The 22,346-nt window shown below is 29.3% G+C and overlaps 4 protein-coding genes across 9 annotated transcripts; 3 read left to right on the forward strand and 1 right to left on the reverse strand.

Moving 5' to 3' along the window:
- Nucleotides 1-402: 402 nt before the first annotated feature.
- LOC105249863 (cytochrome b-c1 complex subunit 6, mitochondrial) lies at nucleotides 403-1,871 on the forward strand. The gene is made up of 2 exons (XM_011255629.3): nucleotides 403-591; nucleotides 1,211-1,871. The coding sequence occupies exons 1-2, from the start codon at nucleotides 499-501 to the stop codon at nucleotides 1,382-1,384; spliced, it is 267 nt and encodes an 88-aa protein (XP_011253931.1). The 5' UTR covers nucleotides 403-498; the 3' UTR covers nucleotides 1,385-1,871.
- Nucleotides 1,675-15,486, reverse strand: LOC105249869 (rabankyrin-5). Of its 4 annotated transcripts, none has more exons than XM_025415197.1 (14): nucleotides 15,323-15,486; nucleotides 14,920-15,096; nucleotides 14,668-14,857; nucleotides 14,466-14,575; nucleotides 14,126-14,385; nucleotides 13,860-14,009; nucleotides 7,392-7,795; nucleotides 6,520-7,233; nucleotides 6,166-6,438; nucleotides 3,932-4,373; nucleotides 3,655-3,852; nucleotides 2,338-2,578; nucleotides 1,951-2,218; nucleotides 1,675-1,862 (listed from the first exon to the last, which is right to left on the reverse strand). In XM_025415197.1, the coding sequence occupies exons 2-14, from the start codon at nucleotides 14,921-14,923 to the stop codon at nucleotides 1,721-1,723; spliced, it is 3,396 nt and encodes a 1,131-aa protein (XP_025270982.1). In that variant the 5' UTR covers nucleotides 14,924-15,096; nucleotides 15,323-15,486; the 3' UTR covers nucleotides 1,675-1,720. The 4 variants fall into 4 exon arrangements, with proteins under 4 accessions (XP_025270982.1, XP_025270983.1, XP_025270984.1 ...); XM_025415198.1 differs by lacking the exon at nucleotides 15,323-15,486 and adding an exon at nucleotides 15,179-15,199; XM_025415199.1 differs by lacking the exon at nucleotides 15,323-15,486 and having other exon boundaries at nucleotides 1,951-2,206; nucleotides 14,920-15,225.
- Nucleotides 9,379-11,180, forward strand: LOC105249864. Of its 3 annotated transcripts, none has more exons than XM_011255630.3 (4): nucleotides 9,379-9,966; nucleotides 10,149-10,292; nucleotides 10,375-10,551; nucleotides 10,622-11,180. In XM_011255630.3, exons 2-4 carry the CDS (start codon nucleotides 10,211-10,213, stop codon nucleotides 10,894-10,896), a joined length of 534 nt encoding a protein of 177 aa, XP_011253932.1. In that variant the 5' UTR covers nucleotides 9,379-9,966; nucleotides 10,149-10,210; the 3' UTR covers nucleotides 10,897-11,180. The 3 variants fall into 3 exon arrangements, with proteins under 3 accessions (XP_011253932.1, XP_025270986.1, XP_025270987.1); XM_025415201.1 differs by having other exon boundaries at nucleotides 9,379-9,864; XM_025415202.1 differs by having other exon boundaries at nucleotides 9,379-9,709.
- A 146-nt stretch (nucleotides 15,487-15,632) lies between the features above and the next one.
- LOC112639895 (transcription factor Adf-1-like) lies at nucleotides 15,633-19,347 on the forward strand. The gene is made up of 7 exons (XM_025415205.1): nucleotides 15,633-15,942; nucleotides 16,190-17,209; nucleotides 17,679-17,924; nucleotides 18,048-18,204; nucleotides 18,283-18,378; nucleotides 18,656-19,084; nucleotides 19,187-19,347. Exons 3-6 carry the CDS (start codon nucleotides 17,738-17,740, stop codon nucleotides 19,080-19,082), a joined length of 867 nt encoding a protein of 288 aa, XP_025270990.1. The 5' UTR covers nucleotides 15,633-15,942; nucleotides 16,190-17,209; nucleotides 17,679-17,737; the 3' UTR covers nucleotides 19,083-19,084; nucleotides 19,187-19,347.
- Nucleotides 19,348-22,346: the final 2,999 nt, after the last annotated feature.

Below are 22,346 nucleotides of genomic sequence, written 5' to 3' on the forward strand. Positions count from 1 at the left end.
TCTTACATATTACCTGAGCTGAAAACATTAGTCTAAAGAAATGTAGCATGTGCAATGTAATACGTATTTGTTCAAATATCATTTTTTCAAATTAAAATTGTGATAAAATAGTACATACATACAGTTTTGTTTCATCTACTATGGTGTGAGAACTTTAGACGAATCGACTGTAATACATTAGAGAAACAAAGAACGCATTACCTTTTAGCGCCTCCTTGTCTAACAGGCTGAATCGGCCACTTTCTATGGTAGCGCAGCTTCCAGTATGTTATATAATTCAATGGTCTATACTTACTATGTCTATGAAAGTGTCTTTATTTTGATTGGTCAACGTAACATAGGAGGCGTCTAATCGACTCATTCGGATAAATTGCAATGTGATTATTCTCTATAAAATTTTAGATTTTATGCTTATTATTGGAGCTTAGTTATCTTGGAACTTTTGCGGAAGAATAAGTTAATTGGTCTCAAATACTGAAATTCTTCGAAATTAAAGAAATGCCGATCATAGATTTTTTCAAACGTTACCTGCCGATAGTGAAGGCCGATGACGGAGAAGAAGAATTGGTAGATCCGCAAAAAGTACTTCGTGTAAGTGATATAATCATTATATAATATTGTTTTTGAAAGGGGATGCAAATATATACACACATTGTTTTTCGAAGTAAGGAAATCATTAAATTTAATTGTAAGCTTCACTAATAGGATTACTTCAACTAAAGTTTGATTTGACAAGATTGTCTAGTAAATAAAATCTAATTATACAATTCATTTTTTTTCTTTTCTGTATTAAATAAATAATAAATTATTCTATCTGTATTCACGAAATACCATGAGTATTATTTGATAAGTAGAAATCTTTTGGACATGTGTGCTGTTAGGATACATATATCAATAGACACACACACATATACTGAGTATTATTTGATAAGTTAATCGGAATATCTTAACAGTACATTTGTCCGAAAAATGTCCAAAGAACATCCATATAAATATATATATATTTTTCTCTATATATATTTATATTTTTATACTATATTTTTATATGTAAAAGAATATAAAATATAAGTCATATTAATCAATAAATTCGAATTACTATAAATAATTATAGTTATTACTAATAATTTTATTATTATTAATAAATTAGGAATTAATTTAAGCATTACTTTGTATAGGATTATTTTAATTTTAACAATTTTTCTTACCATAGGAGCAATGTTCTCAAGAAGAAAAATGCAGCAATTTACAAAAGAAATTGACTACATGCAATGATCGTGTTAATTCAAGATCCCATACAGAAGAAACTTGTCTAGAGGAACTTATTGATTATGTACAATGTGTAGATCATTGCGCCGCAAAGACTTTATTTAGTAAGCTTAAATAATTATATGGTATTCCTATAAAAAGCCAATGGTTATTCACAATGTTAAAGCTTAATTTCTCAGACATTGTATAAATATTCAAATACTAGCAATAAAAAATTAACTTATTAGAGATAAAAATTACATCAATGTGCAGTCTCTTCATTATCTGTATTTCAATTCTATGAGATAATTTAACAAATCTTAATGTGAACATGTGTATACAATGAATACATAAAATATCAATGATGCACATACAATTATGCACATACTTTCGATTCAGTTCATATACATCTGCTTTTCTCTTTCATATAAAAATCATCGGAATGATCTATTAATTTTTATATATAAATTCTTAACTATGAAGATTGAAGAGACCCAGTACCCAGCAATACATCAAAACATATGTTGCATACACGTACTGGCTTGTTTAAACCAAATTTCAAAATCGGCACGTCTTGACCTGAACACTTACTACATAAAATTCGCCCACAGTGGCGGCTGAAAAAAGAAAAAAATACAATGAAAAGTGTCAATTTAAGATTGATATATTCAATTACTGTCATTGGAATGGAAATTTTATTCATACCAATGATGCTTGCGCATTGTGAGGGAAAATTTCGTTCCACATTCTAAACAGCAATCTTTATCAGACCATGGTGCTTCTTGCGTTAAAGAGTCTAACAATCTATATAATAATTGTTTCGTCGCTACTTGATAATTAAAAATTGTGATTCCATCTTTATTCATTGAACCTAAACATGCACCAGCTTTTACTAATGTTCTACAAAGATTGCCATTACCCTTCATATATGCAATCAACAATGGTGTGTTTCCATCTAAGTCTGAAATAAAAACTTTGTAAGACATATACGTCTTATGTAATATATGCATTCATGAAAAGAAATTGCAATGTTTTTTTTTCCAGAATTTTAGTCTCTTTTTAAAAAACAAAAAATTTATTGTTTTCTTATACCTGCGTTATTGACTGGATATTGCGACATGCATTCTAAAAATAGATCACATATCGTTGCAGCATTATCTCTCGCGCATCTGGCTAGCTCATGTAGAGGATTACGGCCCTTGAGATTCACAGCTTCCGCGTCCAGCGTACATTCGGTCAATAACGTCCGTACTACTGATACATGACCCTCTCTTACAGCTACATGCAACGCATTATCGCCGTCTGCATTTACCGCGTCAAAGTTAATATTGTTCTATACAATAAATGATCGATAATTTAATAGGATATCTTAAATGCATTAAATTAGATACACTTTTAGTTTCAGATTCTTTGCATTGAATAACACAGGCCTGCAAGGTTTTTCTTTTTAAGATGCAATAGCGATTTCCGACGTAATTTTGTGCGCTGAATCTGAATCTGGCCGCCGAATTTGCGTAGCATGTCACGTTTTTGAGTAATTTGTAATTGAATGGCTCAAAAATCGCTATTTTGGCCATTTTCATGAATTTATTGTGGGGAAACTAAATTTTTTGAAATATTTCTACCAATGGCATCGTATAATACTCACTTTCGCCTTTCAAATCCACTTCGATTACCGCTGCATGATTTTTTTTCGCTGAGATATATAAGTATGACGTTGTAAGAAAATTTACGTTAAAAAAAATTTATATAGACATCAATATGATAGATCCATGATGTTGAAAGTTGAAAAGACTGACATATGTCAGGTTCGGTTGTCCAAAAAAGTATTGTAAAGAAATATCTAATACAGTTGTTACACATTTTGATAAATTTTTCTAAATTTTATGCCTTTTTATGCCCTTTTATTGTATTTTTTTTCTATTCGCCATATTGGATGCGCTATTTTTAATTTCAAAAGGTGACAGAAGGTATTTAAAAATGTATTTTATTTTGATAAAAAAATAATTAATTTTGATTCGTAGTGAGATAGAGAGGTGGCACAGTTGATTTAGAATGGCTTATTAAATCCCTATGCATGACCAGTCTTATAACTTGTATATCTGAGCGAAAAAAAATCGTGCGGCAGGGGGTAATCGAAAGTGGATTCGAAAGATGAAAGTGAGTACTATACGATGCCATTGACAGAAATATTTCAAAAAATTTGGTTTACTCACAATAAATTCATGAAATTGGCCAAAATAGCGATTTTTGGGCTATTCAACTACAAATCATTCAAAAACCTGACGTGCTACGCAAATTCAGTGGCCAGATTCGGATTCAGCGCACAAAATTACGTCAAAAATCACTATTGTATCTTAAAAAGAAATTTTGACCCCCTTTTTTGCAGGCCTGTATAATTTGTCTTACTTGTAGTAGTGCGGAGACAACAGTGGCATGTCCTGCTTTAGCCGCTATATGTAGCGCGGTGTTTCTGTTTGCATCAGTATCATTAACACGAGCACCTGCTAGTATTAAACTTCGCACTAACATCTCGTTTCCTGACATAGCGGCTAGATGCAATGGAGGTGTTTGTGTAACATCATGTATTCTCGAATTTACATCTACCTATGATAAAAGAAATAGTATTACTGTAATAACAATTCTTTACATTGTATTACAATTTATGTAAATTAAACTTAAGTACTTGTATTGATAATAAAAACAGAATGCTCTCCATGTCATCCTTCTGTATGGCAGTATGCAAGAAGTTTCTGCCCTTATTGTCGTATTGTTCGGCCGCTTTAGGTAATCTCTCTAATATCGCTTGCGCGGCTTTGTTATTACGGACTGTTAGGGCGGTCGCGAATGGCGTAAGCCCTCTCTTATCTCTCTTGTTCAGATCTATATTCGGATGACACAGCAAAAGAGATATTATCTGCGAATGCTGATTCTGTATCGCTACATGTACAGGAGTCTTTCCCTCTGCGTCTTGAGCGTTTACGTCGGCTCCGTGTTCGATCAGCGTTTGAACAACTTGCTCCAGTCCCCATTGACAACACAAATGTAATGGTGTACATTCGTCTTTTGCCTCATCTCCACCGGCACCATTTGGACCGTGTCGTCTCGGAGCATTCAAATCGCATCCGCTGCGATATAAATTGTGATTTAAAAAAGAAACAAAATAATGCAGTATTGGCAATACCTTAAATCATAATATCAGGGTTGGGTAAGTTTATATATTTTTTTAAACTAAATTAAGTTAAAGTTAATGGGTTAAAAAATTAATTTAGTTATGTTAAAAGTTATACAAATAAAAAATTAACTCAATAAAAGTTACGTTAAGATTAAATTAACGTTAGTTAAGATAAAAGTTAAAATTTTGAAAAGCATTATTTCACTTTATATTAAATTAGATTGTAATTTTAAAATTAGACTACTCTAATTAATAATAATATGACTCATCAAATAAATTTGGAGGGAAAGTTAATAAGTTTAAGTTTATGTGTTTTAAAAATAACTCGTTAAAGTTAAAAGTTAACTCTTTTTAAAATAACTAACAAGGGGAGGTCGCGGTTGACTCATCACCGATTTTGATCTCCTTTGGTGTGGTGAATCTACGTCGAAAAAAAGTTGATCCGTGTTCGAGCTTTTCGTCCAATGCGCCTTGTAAAAAAAATTTTTTTTTTCTCGAAGTGTAGAGAAATTGCTAGGTTTGTTATCAGGCCTAAAGAAAGACATTTTTCGATTCGGTGCCGCTAGTCCAGCGGCAGAGCGTAAGACTAGTAATCCCGGGATCCCAAGTTCGAGACTTTGGACTGACAATTTTTTTTTATTATTTTATTTATATATGTGTATATAACACACATGTATTATTTATTATGTTAAATAAATATTCGGCATACTAATAATGTTAGAATACTTTTCATGTTAGAACACTTTTCATGTTTCACATCTTTACAAAATCGGTTTTTCTACCTGCTGTGAACCGCTGGATGCTTGTATTATATATAAAAAATGTATTTATTTTTTTAAAATTTTTTAACTAATTATTTTTTTATGTATCTATTTAATTCTTTATGTATCTATTATGTAATTATTTCTTTATCTATCTATTTAATTTATTACTCATTATTGTCTGCATAAATATGTAATATGTAATAAATATATTATATAAATATATAAGTAAGATATTTTCTAATCGACCTTCTAGAATCTTTGACAGGATCACACGACCCTTCCCCCCTCCCCCGTGTAACGTTTTCTGTAACGATATTTTAACGATGGTAGCATCCAGCGGTTCACAGCAGGTAAAAAAACTGATTTTGTAAAGATGTGAAACATGAAAAGTGTGTATTCTAACATTATTAGTATGTCGAATATTTATTTAACATAATAAATAATACATATGTATTATATACACATATATAAATAAAAAAAATAAAAAATTATGACAGCCCAAAGTCTCAAACCTCAGATCCCGGGATTACTAGTCTTGCACTCTGCCGCTGGACTAGCGGCACCGATCGAAAAAGTGTCTTTCCTTAGGCCTGATAACGAACCTGGCAATTTTTCTACACTTCGAGAAAAAAAAAATTTTTTTTACAAGGCGCATTGGACGAAAAGCTCGAACACGGATCAACTTTTTTTCGACGTACCGTACCGTAGATTCGCCATACCAAAGGAGATCAAAATCGGTGATGAGTCAATCGCGACCTCCCCTTGTAAGTTGAGTTAAAAATTATTAACTTTTTAATTTTTTTTTAACTTTTAACTAATCAACCAGTTATTACCCAACCCTGCATAATATCTATTATAGTGATATGAATTATGATTAAAAATTGAAATAGCAATTTTTTAATATAATTTTTCTTATTTCTAACAAATCTATGATTGTTAATTTTTTATTTTTCTTGAATAAAAAATGCACACATTAAGTACCTTCTGATCAGAAACTGTGCGATATCCTCTTTGTTATCATCGATCGCTCTGTGTAGCAGCGTTTGCTGACAACCATCGGGACCATGAGCCCAACAATCTGTATCTGCTCCGTATTTAACTAAAATTGACGCAGTATCTTCCTGAAAAGAGTCTAAAGCGTCCCATAATGGACATCCTATTGAAGTGTCTACACCTCGTCTACAAAGAGCTTCCACCACTTCGCCCAGTCTACAATGTACACACAGTTGTAGCGGCGTATCTCCATTAGCTGTTCTACATATTGAAATACGAATTTATTAATATTGTGACCTCGCAATTATAATATATAGATTCTTATAATTTTAATAAACTCACTTTGCATTCATGTCAGCACCATTTTCTAGCAGAAATATAGCAGTAGATGAATCTTCTTTTAATATTGCCTGATGCAACAATGTCAGGCCTTCCTTGTTACGTTCATTCACATCAGCTCCAGCTTTTATTAAAGCTAGTACAATATCTTTCCCTTTTTTGAATGGTGTTTTTATAGCCAAGCTTAGAGGCGTTTCGTTCGCATTATTTTTAATAGTTAATTGCGAATTAAAATTAGAAGTATCTAATAATTCAATGACTATGTCTGTATATAGATTCGAAATGGCGAAATGAATTGGTGTATCACCAGTAGAAAAAGTGACGACATCAGTTGGTAATCCGTTTTTTAATAAAGCTCGAGATAGATCTTTTAAGCCAACTTTGCATGCTTCATGTAATATCGTGAAACCTTCGTTGTTAATTTTCATTAAGTTATTTTTACAATAATCCACTAAAAATAGCGCCGCCTCTTCTCTGCATTCTCGTGTCAAGATATGAAGTAATGTATCTCCGGTGGTGTTATAGATCGGATTTGGTATAGCGCCTTTAGTTAACAATTTAGACGCAAAGTATTCGTTGAAGGGATCCGTCTTCATTGCGAAACACAATGGTGTATCATCTTCGTTTGTGGTTTCATCTATATCTATACCTTTTGCATCGAGTAATAAATTAAATAGCATATCGTTTCTTTCCGAGATACAACTATGAAGTGCATTCCTATAAATATAAACAAATATATCAAAATTATAATATTTAATATTAAATTACATAGCGACTATAACTTCTATTTCAAATTTCATAAATAACTTAGTTTACATTATTCAAAGTGTAATTGTAAGTCTTGAAACTTTAAATCCAAAGAATATTATATTTACCATCCTCTATGGTCTTGTAAATTTGGATCAATTCCTGCTTGAAGTAATCTTGATCCAACTGCTAACATACTTTCTGTATTATGCTTTGCTACTAAATGTAAAGCAGTACAGCCTTCCAGTTGTTTAAGATCGGATGTATTTTTTGCACCTTCAATAATATTTAGAGGTTCACATAACTTCTGCACATTGCTATTGTTTTCCAGCTGTTCAATTATAAATTCAGACGAATAAGAGTCTCCTTTTAAAATTGCTGCATGAAGCAGAGACAGACCCCTAGCATCTTTTGCACTCAAATCTGCTCCATGGTCAACCAAAGTGCGAGCTAGAGATGGCTGACGACTTTTCAGAGCAACTTCTAGAGCTGTTTCTCCTTTGTGATCTACAGCATTGACTGCCTTTGGAAGCTGTATAAACAATCACATGTTACTAAAAGATATTAAATGCATATTTGAAGATGATTAAAATATCAAGAATTCTTAAAGAATTTAAAAAAAATAATAATTTATATATTATGAGAAATGATAATAATAAAGGTAATTTTTTGAATATTTTGGATATAACTATATAAAATAGTTATTAGATTCAGGAAGAGCTTACTCGACAAAAAATTATATATAGCCAACTGTATAAGAAATAATGTAAAAAAAATTTTAATTATTCAGTTAATTATTCAGATTCATATCAGTGTTAAGAAGAAAAAAGAAAGATAGGTATTTTTGCTCGCCATATGATTTTGTAATTTATCCTTATATATCTATTCTATAATAAAATATTTCTATTAAGAAAATATTAATTTAATAAAACTAAGTATCATGTGCATTTATTGTAAAGAAATATATATTATAAAGTGTATTACACACACACACACACACACACACACACACACACACACACACACACACACACACACACACACACACACACACACACACACACACACACACACACACACACACACACACACACGCACGCACGCACGCACACGCACACGCACACACGCACGCACGCGCACACACACACACACAGTGTCCCAAAAGTCTTGGACCGGTCGAATATTTCATCAACTATGCACTTTAGAAAGAAATGTTTCAGACAAAAGTTGTATGGCTTGAAGGGGGCCATCAGATAGTGGCAATGATTTGACATGGGAGAATCATTTGAAAGTCACGTGAAGATCACCGTCAATTTCTTAAATGGAACCACCACCTATGTTTTATTACATATTCGTGTAGTTTATCTCGAGAGCTTTCCAAAACACTATAATAAAGTATTTCTTCATTGAGTACTTTTCGAGTTGTGAGGCATGAAATCATTTCTTAATTTTGCATAAAATATCTAGTAAAATATTCATTTTTCAATTATCTTACCTTAATACTTTTATGTACAAAATAATGAGAGGAATCAATTGGTGTAAAGAAAACACATAGTTGTTTTAAAAAAAATATGTAATTTGCAATTAACAATTACATATTTTTTTTTTAAACAACTATGTGTTTTCTTTACACCAATTGATTCCTCTCATTATTTTGTACATAAAAGTATTAAGGTAAGATAATCGAAAAATGAATATTTTACTAGATATTTTATGCAAAATTAAGAAATGATTTCATGCCTCATAACTCGAAAAGTACTCAATGAAGAAATACTTTATTATAGTGTTTTGGAAAGTTCTCGAAATAAGTAATAAAAAATAGAGAACACGAATATGTAATAAAAAATAGAGAGTTCCATTTAAGAAATTGAAGGTAACCTTTATGTCACCTTCAAATGACTCTCCCATGTCAAATCATTGCCACTATCTGATGGCCCCCTTCAAGCCATACAACTTTTGTCTGAAACATTTCTTTCTAAAGTGCATAGTTTATGAAATATTTGACCGGTCCGGGACTTTTGGGACACTGTATATATAATATATATAATACAAATAATATAAAAATAAAAAATATAAGATATTTCTTTTTTTTAACAGATCAAAAAAAATTGAGAGATTTGAGAACCGCTGACTATCACATGCACAATGACCGCAATGCGTGCGCTTGTATGCGTGTATGCGTGCAAGCGGCAGTCGTGGTATGGTATCGAATCACAGGAATGACACGAGTAGCATCGGTTCGGTATGAAAAAAACGCTTGTAGAGGAAGTGTATGAAGATTATTTTCTGATATACATGGAGGAGGATGCAGGAGTATTAAAGAATCATCTAGGCAGATGACGTGGCCAGCGATACAGTTGACCGACTGTAATCAGTCGTCCAGTTGTTCTCTATGCGTTTTTACGCGAAAAAGGCGGAGAAAAGATTCAACGGCAACGAGCATATCGTACGTGTAACGCAAAGTAAATCGTTACAATGCATTACATGACGTGTGCAAACGTAATATTGTGATAGGTGTATCATATAAGTACCATCGTGTATTGCTATTTGGTAACAGAAGATACATACATATATGTAGAGTATCGACGAGGTTAATACGAGGTTAATTAAGAAAATAATAAGATTAGAAAATTATGATTTAGAAACTTGGCATAGAAATAAGAGCTTCATAGTGAAATCGGAGAGTTATTAATGAATAAAGAGGTGTTTATCAAAAATGAAAAGTGGTTATTTTTATAATTATCTTAACAATAAAAAATGTCACATAAAATATAAATTTAATTATTTATATGAAATATCTTTGATAATAAAAATGGTTTATAAGTAAACTACTATATAGATAAAATAAATATTAAAAAACAATTTTTAATCTTGAAATGTTTTAGATTTTATTACCAGAATAAATTAATCATACAAATATCTCATTATCGATTTAAATAATTTCTTGATGAGGACTACAAATAATATTGTGAATAAAATGTATAACTTCAAGCCAAATCTGATTATGATATACATCAGTATTTTATCATGTAAGAGTGTATATTTTATATCTTATTATAATCAGAGAGAAATGAATAAAACTTAAAGATTAATATAATATAAAATTTATAGATATTTCGCGAGCACAGACAGAAGGCATTTCTTGTTTTAAATGTCTCATGACACTGACAAGACCAGACGAAGATAAAGATTTGCTTTGTACCCACTTTGATAAAAGTGCCAAATTTCAGACATTTTGTCCAACTTCAACACTTTGTATGAAGAGAACTGTTCAATATAAATCTAAAAGTAAGCTGACAATATTGATAGAGCAATTATTGAATAACTTATGTAACTTTATTTGAAAATTTTCTTTTAGCATCTGTAATAACGACTGTTCAGAGGGATTGTGCACCACAAAAATATACTTCTCATGTTTACAATAATGTCAATAAGCAATGGGATAAAAAAGAAGAGATTATAGCGACTGCTTATGAAGAAGGTTGCTTTGTAGGTGAACATAGAGGTGCACCGACTGGTCCACCTGAATATTGTTTTTGTAGTTTTCATTTGTGTAATTCATCCTCACAAATTGGAATGTTTAACATAATATATGGGATAATTTTAGCACTGTTGATTGCAAAATTGATGTAAAAATTTTTCAATTGATAGCACACAATGTATTACTTAAAAGAAAGTGTTCAAAGCATAAGATAGTCTCTTCTGATAATTATGAAAATGCAAGTAGATTTTTGCGTTACAACAAATTGCAAATATAAACATATAATACAAAAATTTATGTCCAATATGAATAGCTAGAAATAGTTCATTTATTTTAAAGAATTGCTAAACAATTTTAATTGTATGATTCTCTATATTTCTATTTATGAGTTAGAACAGTAAAATGATCGATATTTCACATAAAGAAATAATAAAAAATCCTGCTAGTCAATTTTGAATTATCTTATAGATAATAATTTTTTTAAATTAAATGATTTAAAATGCTTCTATTTATAAAATATATTAATACATTTAAGTATATAAATATACAAAAACTTATCATAGACAATATATCTTTTATATAAAAAACTTTTTAAGATAGGATTTGTCTGAAATTATTAATGAAATTAGAATCATTATTATATATGTAACTTTGAAAAGCAGAGAACCTATATAATAATAGATTGAATTTATTGTTCCTTGTTATAAATAATTTCATTAAACTTTTTAAAGCTGTTGCTCTCTCATTTATATTTATAGTTACATTGAATTATTAGAAGAAATCATGTAAATTGTTTTCTTGAGATATCAAATTGATAAGTTTTTTCATTATTACAACTTCAATAATATATTTTATAGCACAGAGTTATAACTAATCAAAATTTACTAAATATTTATTAATCCACAAATAAATAAAAAATTGTCTTGAATATATTCTACTAATCTATATTATTAAGTACAAATAATAATATGAAAGATCTTTTACAATAAAAAAATTATGTTTGTTTTTGGTGTCATAATTTAATATAATATTAATAAGGAGTCAGGAATCTTAATCTATATGGAGTGATCAATTGCAATTGTCAATTTACTAGATTGATTTATTAGATTAAACTTATTAAATTGGAGTTAATCATTACCTCTATTAATATTTGAAATTTTCAAGTAATCAAATACTTGAAATTATTAGCTTTGTCCTTGTTTGAATTTCAATAGTGATAGTTTATTTTGAATTATTTAAACATGTTTAATTATACAATTCCTTCTTCTGTCTGAGCCTCAATAATTACATTTATTAACAAATAATTTATAATGTAAAAAATTGAGTATCTCAAATAATTTGCGTTCTTTTACTAGCAAAAAATACTGTGACTAATATTTTCAAGCAAAAATACTGTGACTAATATTTTCAAGCAAACGAAAGAATAAACTAAACATGTTGAAAAGCTATTATTTATAATCTAATATTTATGACAAAGATATACTTTGGGCATACAAGTACTTATCATTCAAACTTGTGAGCTGTGAAGATATGAATTGATAATATATATTAAGATATTTAAAAAAATATAATGAACAGATCACAACAGTTCCATGTATGTTAAGTCTCTGTATATATTAACAGTATAATATTTTCATATTATATTAATATATTGTATGAAATATATTCTATATATGTATATATATAGTGTGTATACACACACACACACACACACACACATATACACACAGGGTGGCCCACGTAAAGTGTTACAAATTTATATCTCGGAAACGAAGCAATTTAGAGAAAAATGTTTGAGACACCAGTTGTATGGTTTCAAAGAAGATAAGTGCCATTAGTTTGACCATGAAGAGTCACCTAAAGGTCACCACCAGAAATGATTTCAAGCTTCATAACTCAGAAATTATTTAATGAAAACTAACTTAATTATAGTGTTTTGGAAAGCTCTCGAAATGAGCTACAAGAATATGCAAAAGCATATAGGGTGTCCCATTTAAAAAGTTGGAGGTGATCTTCACATAACCTTCAGGTGATTCTTCAAACTAATGGCACTGTCTTCTTTCAAATCATACAACTTGTGTCTGAAACATTTTTCTCTAAATTCCTTCTGAGATATAAATTTATAACTTTACGTGGGCCACTCTGTATATATACAGGGTGATTCGTATAAAGTGACCGATGTGAATATTAGCTAAAGTTGAAGAGCTATGAAAAAATTTTTATACCAAAAGATGTTTGACACAGAGGGGGACATTGTATGGTACAAACGATATTTTTATAGATGAAGGCATTAGGAGATTTCAAGATCAACTTAATTTTTTTAAATGGAAGCCTCTATTTTTTATTACATATAAACATCTTGTAAAATATTCATTTTTCGATTATCTTAATACTTTTACGTACAAAATAATGAGAAGAATCAATTGGTGTAAAGAAAACATAATTATTTTTAAGAAAAAAATATGTAATTGTTAATTGTAAATTACATATTTTTTCTTCGAAACAATTATGTGTTTTCTTTACATCAATTGATTCTTCTCATTATTTTGTATGTAAAAGTATTAAGATAATCGAAAAATGAATATTTTGCAAGATATTTTATGGTTTATGTAAAATTAAGAAATGACTTTATTATAGTGTTTTGGAAAGCTCTCGAGATAAGCTACAAGAATATGTAATAAAAAATAGGGAGTTCTTTTTAAAAAAATTAAGTTGATCTTGAAATCTCCTTAATGCTTTCATCTATAAAAATATCGTTTGTACCATACGATGTCCCCCTCTGTGTCAAACATTTTTTGATATGAAAATTTTTTCATAGCTCTTCAACTTTAGCTAATATTCACATCGGTCACTTTATATGAATCACCCCGTGTGTGTGTGTGTGTGTGTGTGTGTATGTGTGTGTATAAATTTATTATAATACAGACAATTATATATATATATATATATATATATATATATATATATAATTGTCTGTATTATAATAAATTTAATTTTAATTAATTTAGTAAAATTTATTTCAATATACATATTACATCATGTTAGATTTCTTAATTTTATTATAAAAAGAGAAAGAAACTTCTTATCATATTATAAAGAGGAAAAAAAGACTCACCTCGGCGTTATTTTCCACTAAGTATAGAAACACAACGTCTTCGCGCATCAAACGTACCGCTGCATGTAAAGGATATTTACTCTTAGTTTGTAATAATTTATACAGCAAAGAACCTAGCATCTCTTTGAAATCTTCGCCTGTTAAATCTTCCTATAAGTTATATAAATATTTCTGATTATTTTATATATATATATATATATATATATATATATATATATATATATATAACACATATAATGTTGTTACTACAGTTGACATGTAATTACCCAATGTGCTGAAATTAAAGAACTACAATGCTCCTTTAACTTTAAAGCACCCAATTCCTCAGCTGCTGCATATAATTCCACACAATCCTTCAATCCCACTGTTCCAATCAAATATCTTTCACATTGATCTACCATTTCTGACAATTGAAAGCCAGCTGCTGCTTTCATTAAATCCAATGTTAAATGTTCTTGAGATACCTTGCCTGTATAAATCCATTTTAACAACACTAATGCTACTGTACTATTTAAATTGCTCCAATCTACAAACAATTTTACAATAAACATATAATAATATATTAATAATCATAAATATGAAACAAATAAACAGATAATATATTACCTAAAACAGATTTTTCAACAAGAGCTGTATCACTAAAAAAATCAGTCCTGGCAGACAATATAAATTTATGTGCTGGTATTTCTTGATCAATCAATTTTATATTTATATCACTGAAAGATATAGCTTTAAGATAACATTTTTTATTATAAATGTTATATAATTCTTCATAAAAACACAAAATTTCAAGTTATATATAAGATACCTGTAACGATGTTGACAATATAAAGATGCTATAGTTGCCAGAAGCCTACTAACAAATCCACTCTCTTGCTTCTCAGCTGTAGCAATAGCATATTCCTTTTGCAGTTCTATATTTGAATTGTACAAATTGACATATTGTTCTCGTAGCAGGGACAGATGTTGCTGCCACTTTTGTGCTTCCATAGAATCCTCTACGAAAACAGACATACATAACTATCCTTCATGAAACAGCTCACAATTATTACAAACTTACCCATAATTAAAAAGAATTTTACGTCGAGAGCGCTTAAATAACAATATTATTGCATGATGCAGTGTCCGTTGCATGTATTAATACATGATTTACGCATGGATGCCAAAGTAGAAAAAAAGAAAAAAACAGAAGAACCGACTATGACGATATGAAAAATCGTAAGTAAAACAACTGTATCTGAAAAGACGAAATTTTGGAAAAGGATTACACGAGCCGGTAATCGCGATTCAATCGAGAGAAAACACAAAATATCACGCACCATACACACACACCTACACACACACACATACACACATATATATATATATCACATATACGCCCACGTTATCGGAAACATTACGGCTCGGTAGCTGTCATATCTACACACACATACACGCACGTGCAAATAGTATTTGATATATACAAATAGTATTTAAGAGTCGGCTGGAGTGACGGGCATTTTTTTTTATTCAGAATAAAAAGGTTGTGGCTACTGTTACTATAGTGGAATTAATGTATGCGCAGGTTATCGTGAACCTCTTTATTTTATTTTGCTTATTAACGACTCTGTACAAAAGAAAACTGACTGAGGAAGTATGTACGTATATAAAACATAAAAACATCTAAGATAGTAATATATAATATAGGGAATTTCTGATAGCCAATCAGGTACAGCGGTGTCCCCACATTTAGTGCGTTCGAAAATGGGTGCTTTCCAGCTATGGTAACACAGTGATACACTGAAAATGGGTGCTTTCCAATTGAGATATCCCTAGACACTTTTATGCACACGGCGACACAAGTCGCGTCCAATTGCCGTAACTGCCGACACAACTTTACACATCCGTACTCAGCTCGAGGGCTACTAGTCAACTTGTGTAACCTTCTGTTTTCTAGGGACAAATGAAATATGCGGTTACAGACTGACGGCGATTATGTTGGCAATTTTCTTTTCGTTTTATCCTTTTTAATTAAAAGACAACCATTAAAGTACACCATACAAATACAAAAATGGACAATAAAAATATTAAAAGTATCATTGAAGTAAGTAATTCAAATTAATGAGTTTTTGTACAATTAATTTTTTTATTATATTTAATAAATAAAATAAAATTGTCTCTTTTGCATATTTGCAGGTTAGATATATTACTGATTAAATTTTCATTCATATTTATATATTAATATAATATGCATTTATATATTTTATTTATATATTATTTATATATTATATAATATTATGCATATATATACATCTATGTATGTTAATAACTTTGCTTCGAATTATTTACAGACTAATTACACAAATTTTACGTGTGCAACATGTTTTTCCCTTTTACCAAATGGAGAAGAATTGTATGAACATATTTGCTTTAAGGAAAAAACTATTTATTCGAATGAGGGCGTTATTTATTGTTTGAGTGATGATCAAGAAACTTTCATCGAATTTGATGCCTGTCTACACGCAATGGTCAATCCATTTTATATATCGATGCTATCACCCTCAGCATGGATTAAAAAATATCAAGATGGACATGGTTATGAAGAATCCTAACCCTCCACTCGAAAGTCGCACATTAACTTTGTTCCAATTGAGTCGTGCACATCGCTACACTTTGTGCCTTCCTGTGTATGTTTGTGTTAAGATGTGTTAAACAATTGGAAAGCACCCTGTGTGACACAGTGTTAAGCCTATCGCACACAAAATTGCATAGCTTGCATGTGCATAGCATAAGACGATATGGACCAATGAGCATCAAATATTATGTTATGTAAGTCAATATGGCGACTTAATACTCGATGCTCATTGGTCCATATGGTCTTATGCTATGCACATGCAGCTATGCAATTTCGTGTGCGATAGCCCTTAGGGCCTATCCAGACAAACTTGCATAAGTGCATAAGCATATGCATAAGAAAATGGACCAATCACATGTCTCATTTAAGGAATACTATACTATAGCATAAAATATATACATAATGTCGAAAAATTTTGTGGATCCAGAAAGCTTGCATGGCGTATGCATAGTGAGCTAAGCCAATCACGTCTTTTATAACAAAATCGTGATGAAACAGAAATCAACATAAATGTAACATATGCACAAGCAAAAGTAAAGTCACTAGATTTCATATCGTTGAAATTTTATGCATACGTGTATGCAAGAGCTAATGCCATTTTATAGGACATTACTGTGACATTATTTTAGAATATCATCCGGTAATCTATATACTTATTATTATCTATGATTAAACCAGTCTGATTCTCTGACAACCGGCTTCATTCAGTTTTCGCTCACCAAGTTCCATTGTGCAGGTAAGATTCCTAAAAATAAAAAAATAAAAAAATAATAATATAAATAATTAAAAAATATTTCTGTATAATGATAAGATATGATATACATTTTTATAGCTAATATATATTTAATTTTACCACAATTTACAATATTCCATTATATTTACAATATTAGAATTTGATATAAATTTTTATAAATTTTATATATTCTTACAATTTTTTAATATATCAATCTTTCCATGCATACAATTATAAATAAATATAGTGATTGTCGTATTAAATTCATGAATTGCAAACACATTGTTGATTACATATTTTTACATTATTACATACATTATACGTACATTATTATTGATTATATATTTATACCTTTCTATAATCGATTTATTAGGAGAATATAATAATAAAAAGTACAGTTAGAAATGCCAATTTAAATGTCTAAGAAAAAGTATGCGATCAATACAAAAATAATTGTAAAATATATTTACAGAGTTCAACAACAATATTCAGAAGAAAAAAACCTGGAGAATACTATAAATACTGGAGAAGATGGAATCAAACAAAGCAAATGATTTCACTCAAGAATATGAATATAATGAAGCTGATATTGATACAATTTTAATAGATGTAGTAAAAAATTTTCCTCATTTATATGATAAAAGTGTAGCCGATTTTAAAAATATACACAAAAAAGATCGTGCGTGGATGAAAATTTCTTCCATTTTAAAATTACCAGGTAATTTTCTTGGTTGTTTCTTATATATATATATATATATATATATATATATATATATATATATGTCTTATTAATTTTTTATAACATTGATTTTTATCAAAATTTTTCAATTTATAATTACAGATTGTCAAAGCAGATGGCAAAGGCTAAGAGAAAAATTTTCTCGTGAAAAGAAAAAAAGAGAAGTTGAAAGTAGAAGCGGCAGTGAGGCATGCAAAAGATCTACATTTTCACTATATGATCAGATGAAATTTTTGGATTCTTTTGTAAAATCTAGAAAGTAAATCTAATTATTCTTCAATAAGAAATTAGATTTAATATTTTTGTTACTTTTATATAATTAGTTTAATATTTGTAGAACTTATACAAATTTTATACCGAAAGGAACACAGTTTCCTATGGAAAAAGAGATACAAAAGAATATTCCGCAAAAATCTACAATTGCATCTAGCAAGTAAGTATAATTTTGTTATAACTTAAAGTATTGCAAAATATTTTCAAATTAATAAATTTAAAAAATTTAGTATAATTACCCTAACAGCACACATGTCCAAAAGATGTCCAAAGGACATCCATAGAATATCTCCTATGGATATCCTATGGATATCCTTTGGATATCTTTCGGACATGTGTGCTGTTAGGGTAAGTTCATATAATATATAGTTATATAATATTTATACCAATAGTAAGTATGTACAAAAAATGTTTTTACACTACATCTTTACTTACAGCTCATCTGCAATATTACAATCACTGTCACCATTATCATCATTATCGCCATCACCGCCACCACAATTATCAGTTTCAACTGCATCTTCATCTTCATCCACACTTGCACCTGCAGCTTTATTGGAATCCTCAACCTTATTACCAAATAATGAAATGTGTGTGCCATCGATAAAACCATGTATGGAAATAATATCAAAACATAAAAAGGAAGACAAAGAAAATAGAAAGAGAATAAGAGAAGAGACAGATGAAATAGAAAAATCGCTTGTAAATGTATCATCTATTATATCTCAAAATTATCTAGAGAAACAGAAAATGGATGAAGATGATTTTTTTAGTCAAACCATTGCACACGAACTACGTAAAAGGAAGGAGCCAAAAAAAATGGAGTTAAAGGGAAAAATTATGAAAATTTTATATGAGTTATAAAGGTATATATTATAATTTTCGATTATTTTAAGTCATAAAAATTATATACATATATATACATAAATCCAACTTATTAATTAACATGAATTTCACAATTCCAACAGGGTTTACATAATAAACATCCAGCTTTGCAGCTTGAAACTTTGAATTATATGAAGTGTGAAGCATAAAAAGTTTCAACATAAATTAACATAAATATTAATTATATTGAAAAAGATAATTCCGTTACATGTAAAAGACACAGGTTTTTTTCGCAAAGTATGTTATTTATTTTGATAATTTTTAAATTTATTTGAACATAAAATAATTTTTAGTTATTATTTTAATTTGATAATTTGCGTAATTGTCAGATATAAAGTTTTGTACAGTTCCTATAAGTTTCGTAGAGTTTCTATAAATTTCGTAAAGTTCCTATAAACTCAACACTTGTTTTAAGAGTAATATAAAAAAGTATAAGAAGTGTTATCGAAATCATATGTTTATTTTGCTAATATTTTTGTTGGAAGAGAGAGAGTAATTCTAAACATTGTTATTTTCGTTTTATTAAAATGTTCATTTTATTTTTTAGAACGCCAAAAAGGTGCAATTAAATACTATGTTATACTTAGTTAATTAATTTAATGTATTAATACTTATTATTAAATAAAATATATACTTATTAAACTTATACTTATTATTATACTTATCATTAAACCAAATATATTCTTATTATTAAACAAAATATACTTATTATTAAATTAAATGTATTCTTATTATTATTAAACAAAATATATTTTATATATTAATTACTTATATTATTCATATTAATACTTATATATTATTAAACAAATGTTTAATACATCTTGTAAAAATTTTTCTTATGATAAAAGAGTAGCTATGTCAAAAATATACACAAAAAGGATCCAGTGAGGCATGCACAAGATCAACATTTTTATAAGATCAGATGAAATTTTTGGATTCTTTTGTCAAATCTAGAAAGTAAATCTAGTTATTCTTTAATAAGAAATTTAGATTTTATATTTTTGTTACTTTTATACATATAATTAGTTTAATATTTGTAGAACTTATACAAATTTTATATCGAAAGAAACTTTCTTATGGAGAAAAAGATACAAAAGGAATATTCCGCAAAAATCTGCAATTCCAAGTAAGTATAATTTTAAATGTTTTTCATTTCTGTAATTTATAATAAAAATTAATTGTACTGCAAAATCTTTATTCATAATAAAAATCCTAAGAAAAAGTATCAATCAACAGCGATTAATATATAAAAATAATTGCAAAGTATATTTATGAAATATTTATAAAAGATATTCTTTACAATCTTATCCTTTATTATTAAGTTATGAAATGCATGTGTCATTAATTATATGCAAGTTATATTAAAAAGTAAGACAGAATACGAAGAAAATAGAAAATGACAAAAGAGACAGATAAAGTAGAAAAATTATTTTTAAATTTTATCTATCTCAAAATTACCTAGAAAAACAAAAAATGGATGAAGATGATTTTTAGTTATTTGTCGCATATGAATTACGTAAAAGAACTGAAAAAATATATAAAGTTAAATCTTTACCCATATAATAAATCGTCATTAGATCCTCTATGAATATATTCATTTTGCCATGTAACTGCACCTGCAGGTGATAATAAGTATTTAGTTAAAGTATTTCGTTGTTCATATGCTTCACGGGTTGCTCTGTGTGCTCTGGTAGGCCTTATATTTTCAAGATAAGATGATTCATTTCTCCAAGTACCAGGTATTATTCTTCCTATATCATTATCATGATCGATAAAGTTTGGTGGACAATATGTTTGTTCATTTAATGTTTTTTTTGCATTTTCTGTCATTAAAAAGTTGTGCAAAATTACACATGCCATAACTAATCGATCCACTGTTGATGGATAAGCACATATTGGGCGACGAAATATTCGCCATCGTGATACTAAGATGCCGAAAGTGTTTTCGATTACACGTCTGGCACGCGATAAACGATAATTAAATATACTCTTATCATCGCTTAAACATCGACCAGAATATGGACGTTTTTATGCAGTTGAAAAGCTTCATCAGCAACGACAAAATAAGGCAATTCTATATTACATCCAGGTAATTTTTTTGTTTCATGCGATATATTAAGCGTTTGATCATACAGTGCTTTGCCAAATAATGATTTTTGATAATACTCCGGCATCACAGTCACTGCCAAAAGCACCTATGTCTATTACAGAAAACTTGTATTCATGATCACATATTGCCATAAGCACAATACTAAACGTTTTTTTATAATTTACTACCAGATTTAGGTGGTGCTTGTATCTGAATATGTTTACCATCCATTGCACCGATTGTATTTGGAAAATTCCAGTCTTGCCAAAAACCTGTGCTTATATTTTTCCATTCATTAATTGTTGGTAAACTAAGATATTCAGTGCTAAGCTCATTAGCAATTATTTCACATGTTTCTCGTACTATAAAATGTGCTGTTGATACACCAATACGATAAGCTAATGCTAATGAAGTCATCTGGTCACCTGTTGCAAGATACCTGAGTGTAATTATTAGATGTTGCTCTGGAGGCAATGCTCGCCAATTACATTTTTCTAAATGTTTTCGTATTTTATTTAACAATAAGTTAAATGTATCCTCGTCCATACGAGTATAACGAAAAAACATATCTTTATCATCTTTTAATTCTTGAAAAAGATGCGCAAAATCTCCTTGGTATTTTCTCATATTATTTATAGGACGCACCCACCATCTTCTTTTATGTTTATTTTTTTTTAAAAAACGACGTTTTCTAATTAAAATATAAGTTAATAAAGTATGTATTATCACCTCCATCGATATACGCTGATCTTTACTGTTGTATTATAGAAGTCTGTCGCGAAACGAGGCAAATATTTTATTCTTTGGTAATAAACTATAGTATAATAACACCGGCGATTGTGTTCCGAAATTCATTGCCAATTGCCAATATTGACAATGAATTTCGGAACGCAGCTTTATGATTGGTCGATTTCTCTATATATTATGCTTATGCAAGTTTATCTAGATAAGCTTTTATTATGGTTATGATTATGTATATGCTTATGTCTTATGCAAGTTTGTCTGGATAGGCCCTTACACAGTGTCGACTTGTAGCTGGAACGCTTTTTAGCTTTTTTATTTTGCCACTAGAGTGCAGGGCAGTCACTTTTAATAGTTGTCACTAGGTCTAAATTTTCAGAACGTTCCCACACAACATTATGTCATCTTAAAGA

This window comes from Camponotus floridanus, unplaced genomic scaffold (genome assembly GCF_003227725.1).
Source record: "Camponotus floridanus strain SB8 unplaced genomic scaffold, Cflo_v7.5 scaffold116, whole genome shotgun sequence".
In the NCBI taxonomy this organism is placed as follows: domain Eukaryota; kingdom Metazoa; phylum Arthropoda; class Insecta; order Hymenoptera; family Formicidae; genus Camponotus; species Camponotus floridanus.

Bases quoted from the DNA above. Each gene is read 5' to 3' on its own strand.
- LOC105249869 (XM_025415197.1), bottom strand. The intron at 14,386-14,465 runs GTAATATATTAT...AATTGTTTGTAG, and splicing joins TGTTGAAAAATCTGTTTTAG to ATTGGAGCAATTTAAATAGT. The intron at 2,579-3,654 runs GTAAGACAAATT...TTTATTGTATAG, and splicing joins TTGTCTCCGCACTACTACAA to AACAATATTAACTTTGACGC.
- LOC105249864 (XM_011255630.3), top strand. From the start codon at position 10,211: ATGAGGACTACAAATAATATTGTGAATAAAATGTATAACTTCAAGCCA. The intron at 10,293-10,374 runs GTAAGAGTGTAT...TAAAATTTATAG, and splicing joins ATACATCAGTATTTTATCAT to ATATTTCGCGAGCACAGACA. The intron at 10,552-10,621 runs GTAAGCTGACAA...ATTTTCTTTTAG, and splicing joins TGTTCAATATAAATCTAAAA to CATCTGTAATAACGACTGTT.
- LOC112639895 (XM_025415205.1), top strand. From the start codon at position 17,738: ATGGAATCAAACAAAGCAAATGATTTCACTCAAGAATATGAATATAAT. The intron at 17,925-18,047 runs GTAATTTTCTTG...TTATAATTACAG, and splicing joins TTCCATTTTAAAATTACCAG to ATTGTCAAAGCAGATGGCAA. The intron at 18,379-18,655 runs GTAAGTATAATT...CTTTACTTACAG, and splicing joins TCTACAATTGCATCTAGCAA to CTCATCTGCAATATTACAAT.
- LOC105249863 (XM_011255629.3), top strand. From the start codon at position 499: ATGCCGATCATAGATTTTTTCAAACGTTACCTGCCGATAGTGAAGGCC. The intron at 592-1,210 runs GTAAGTGATATA...TTCTTACCATAG, and splicing joins ATCCGCAAAAAGTACTTCGT to GAGCAATGTTCTCAAGAAGA.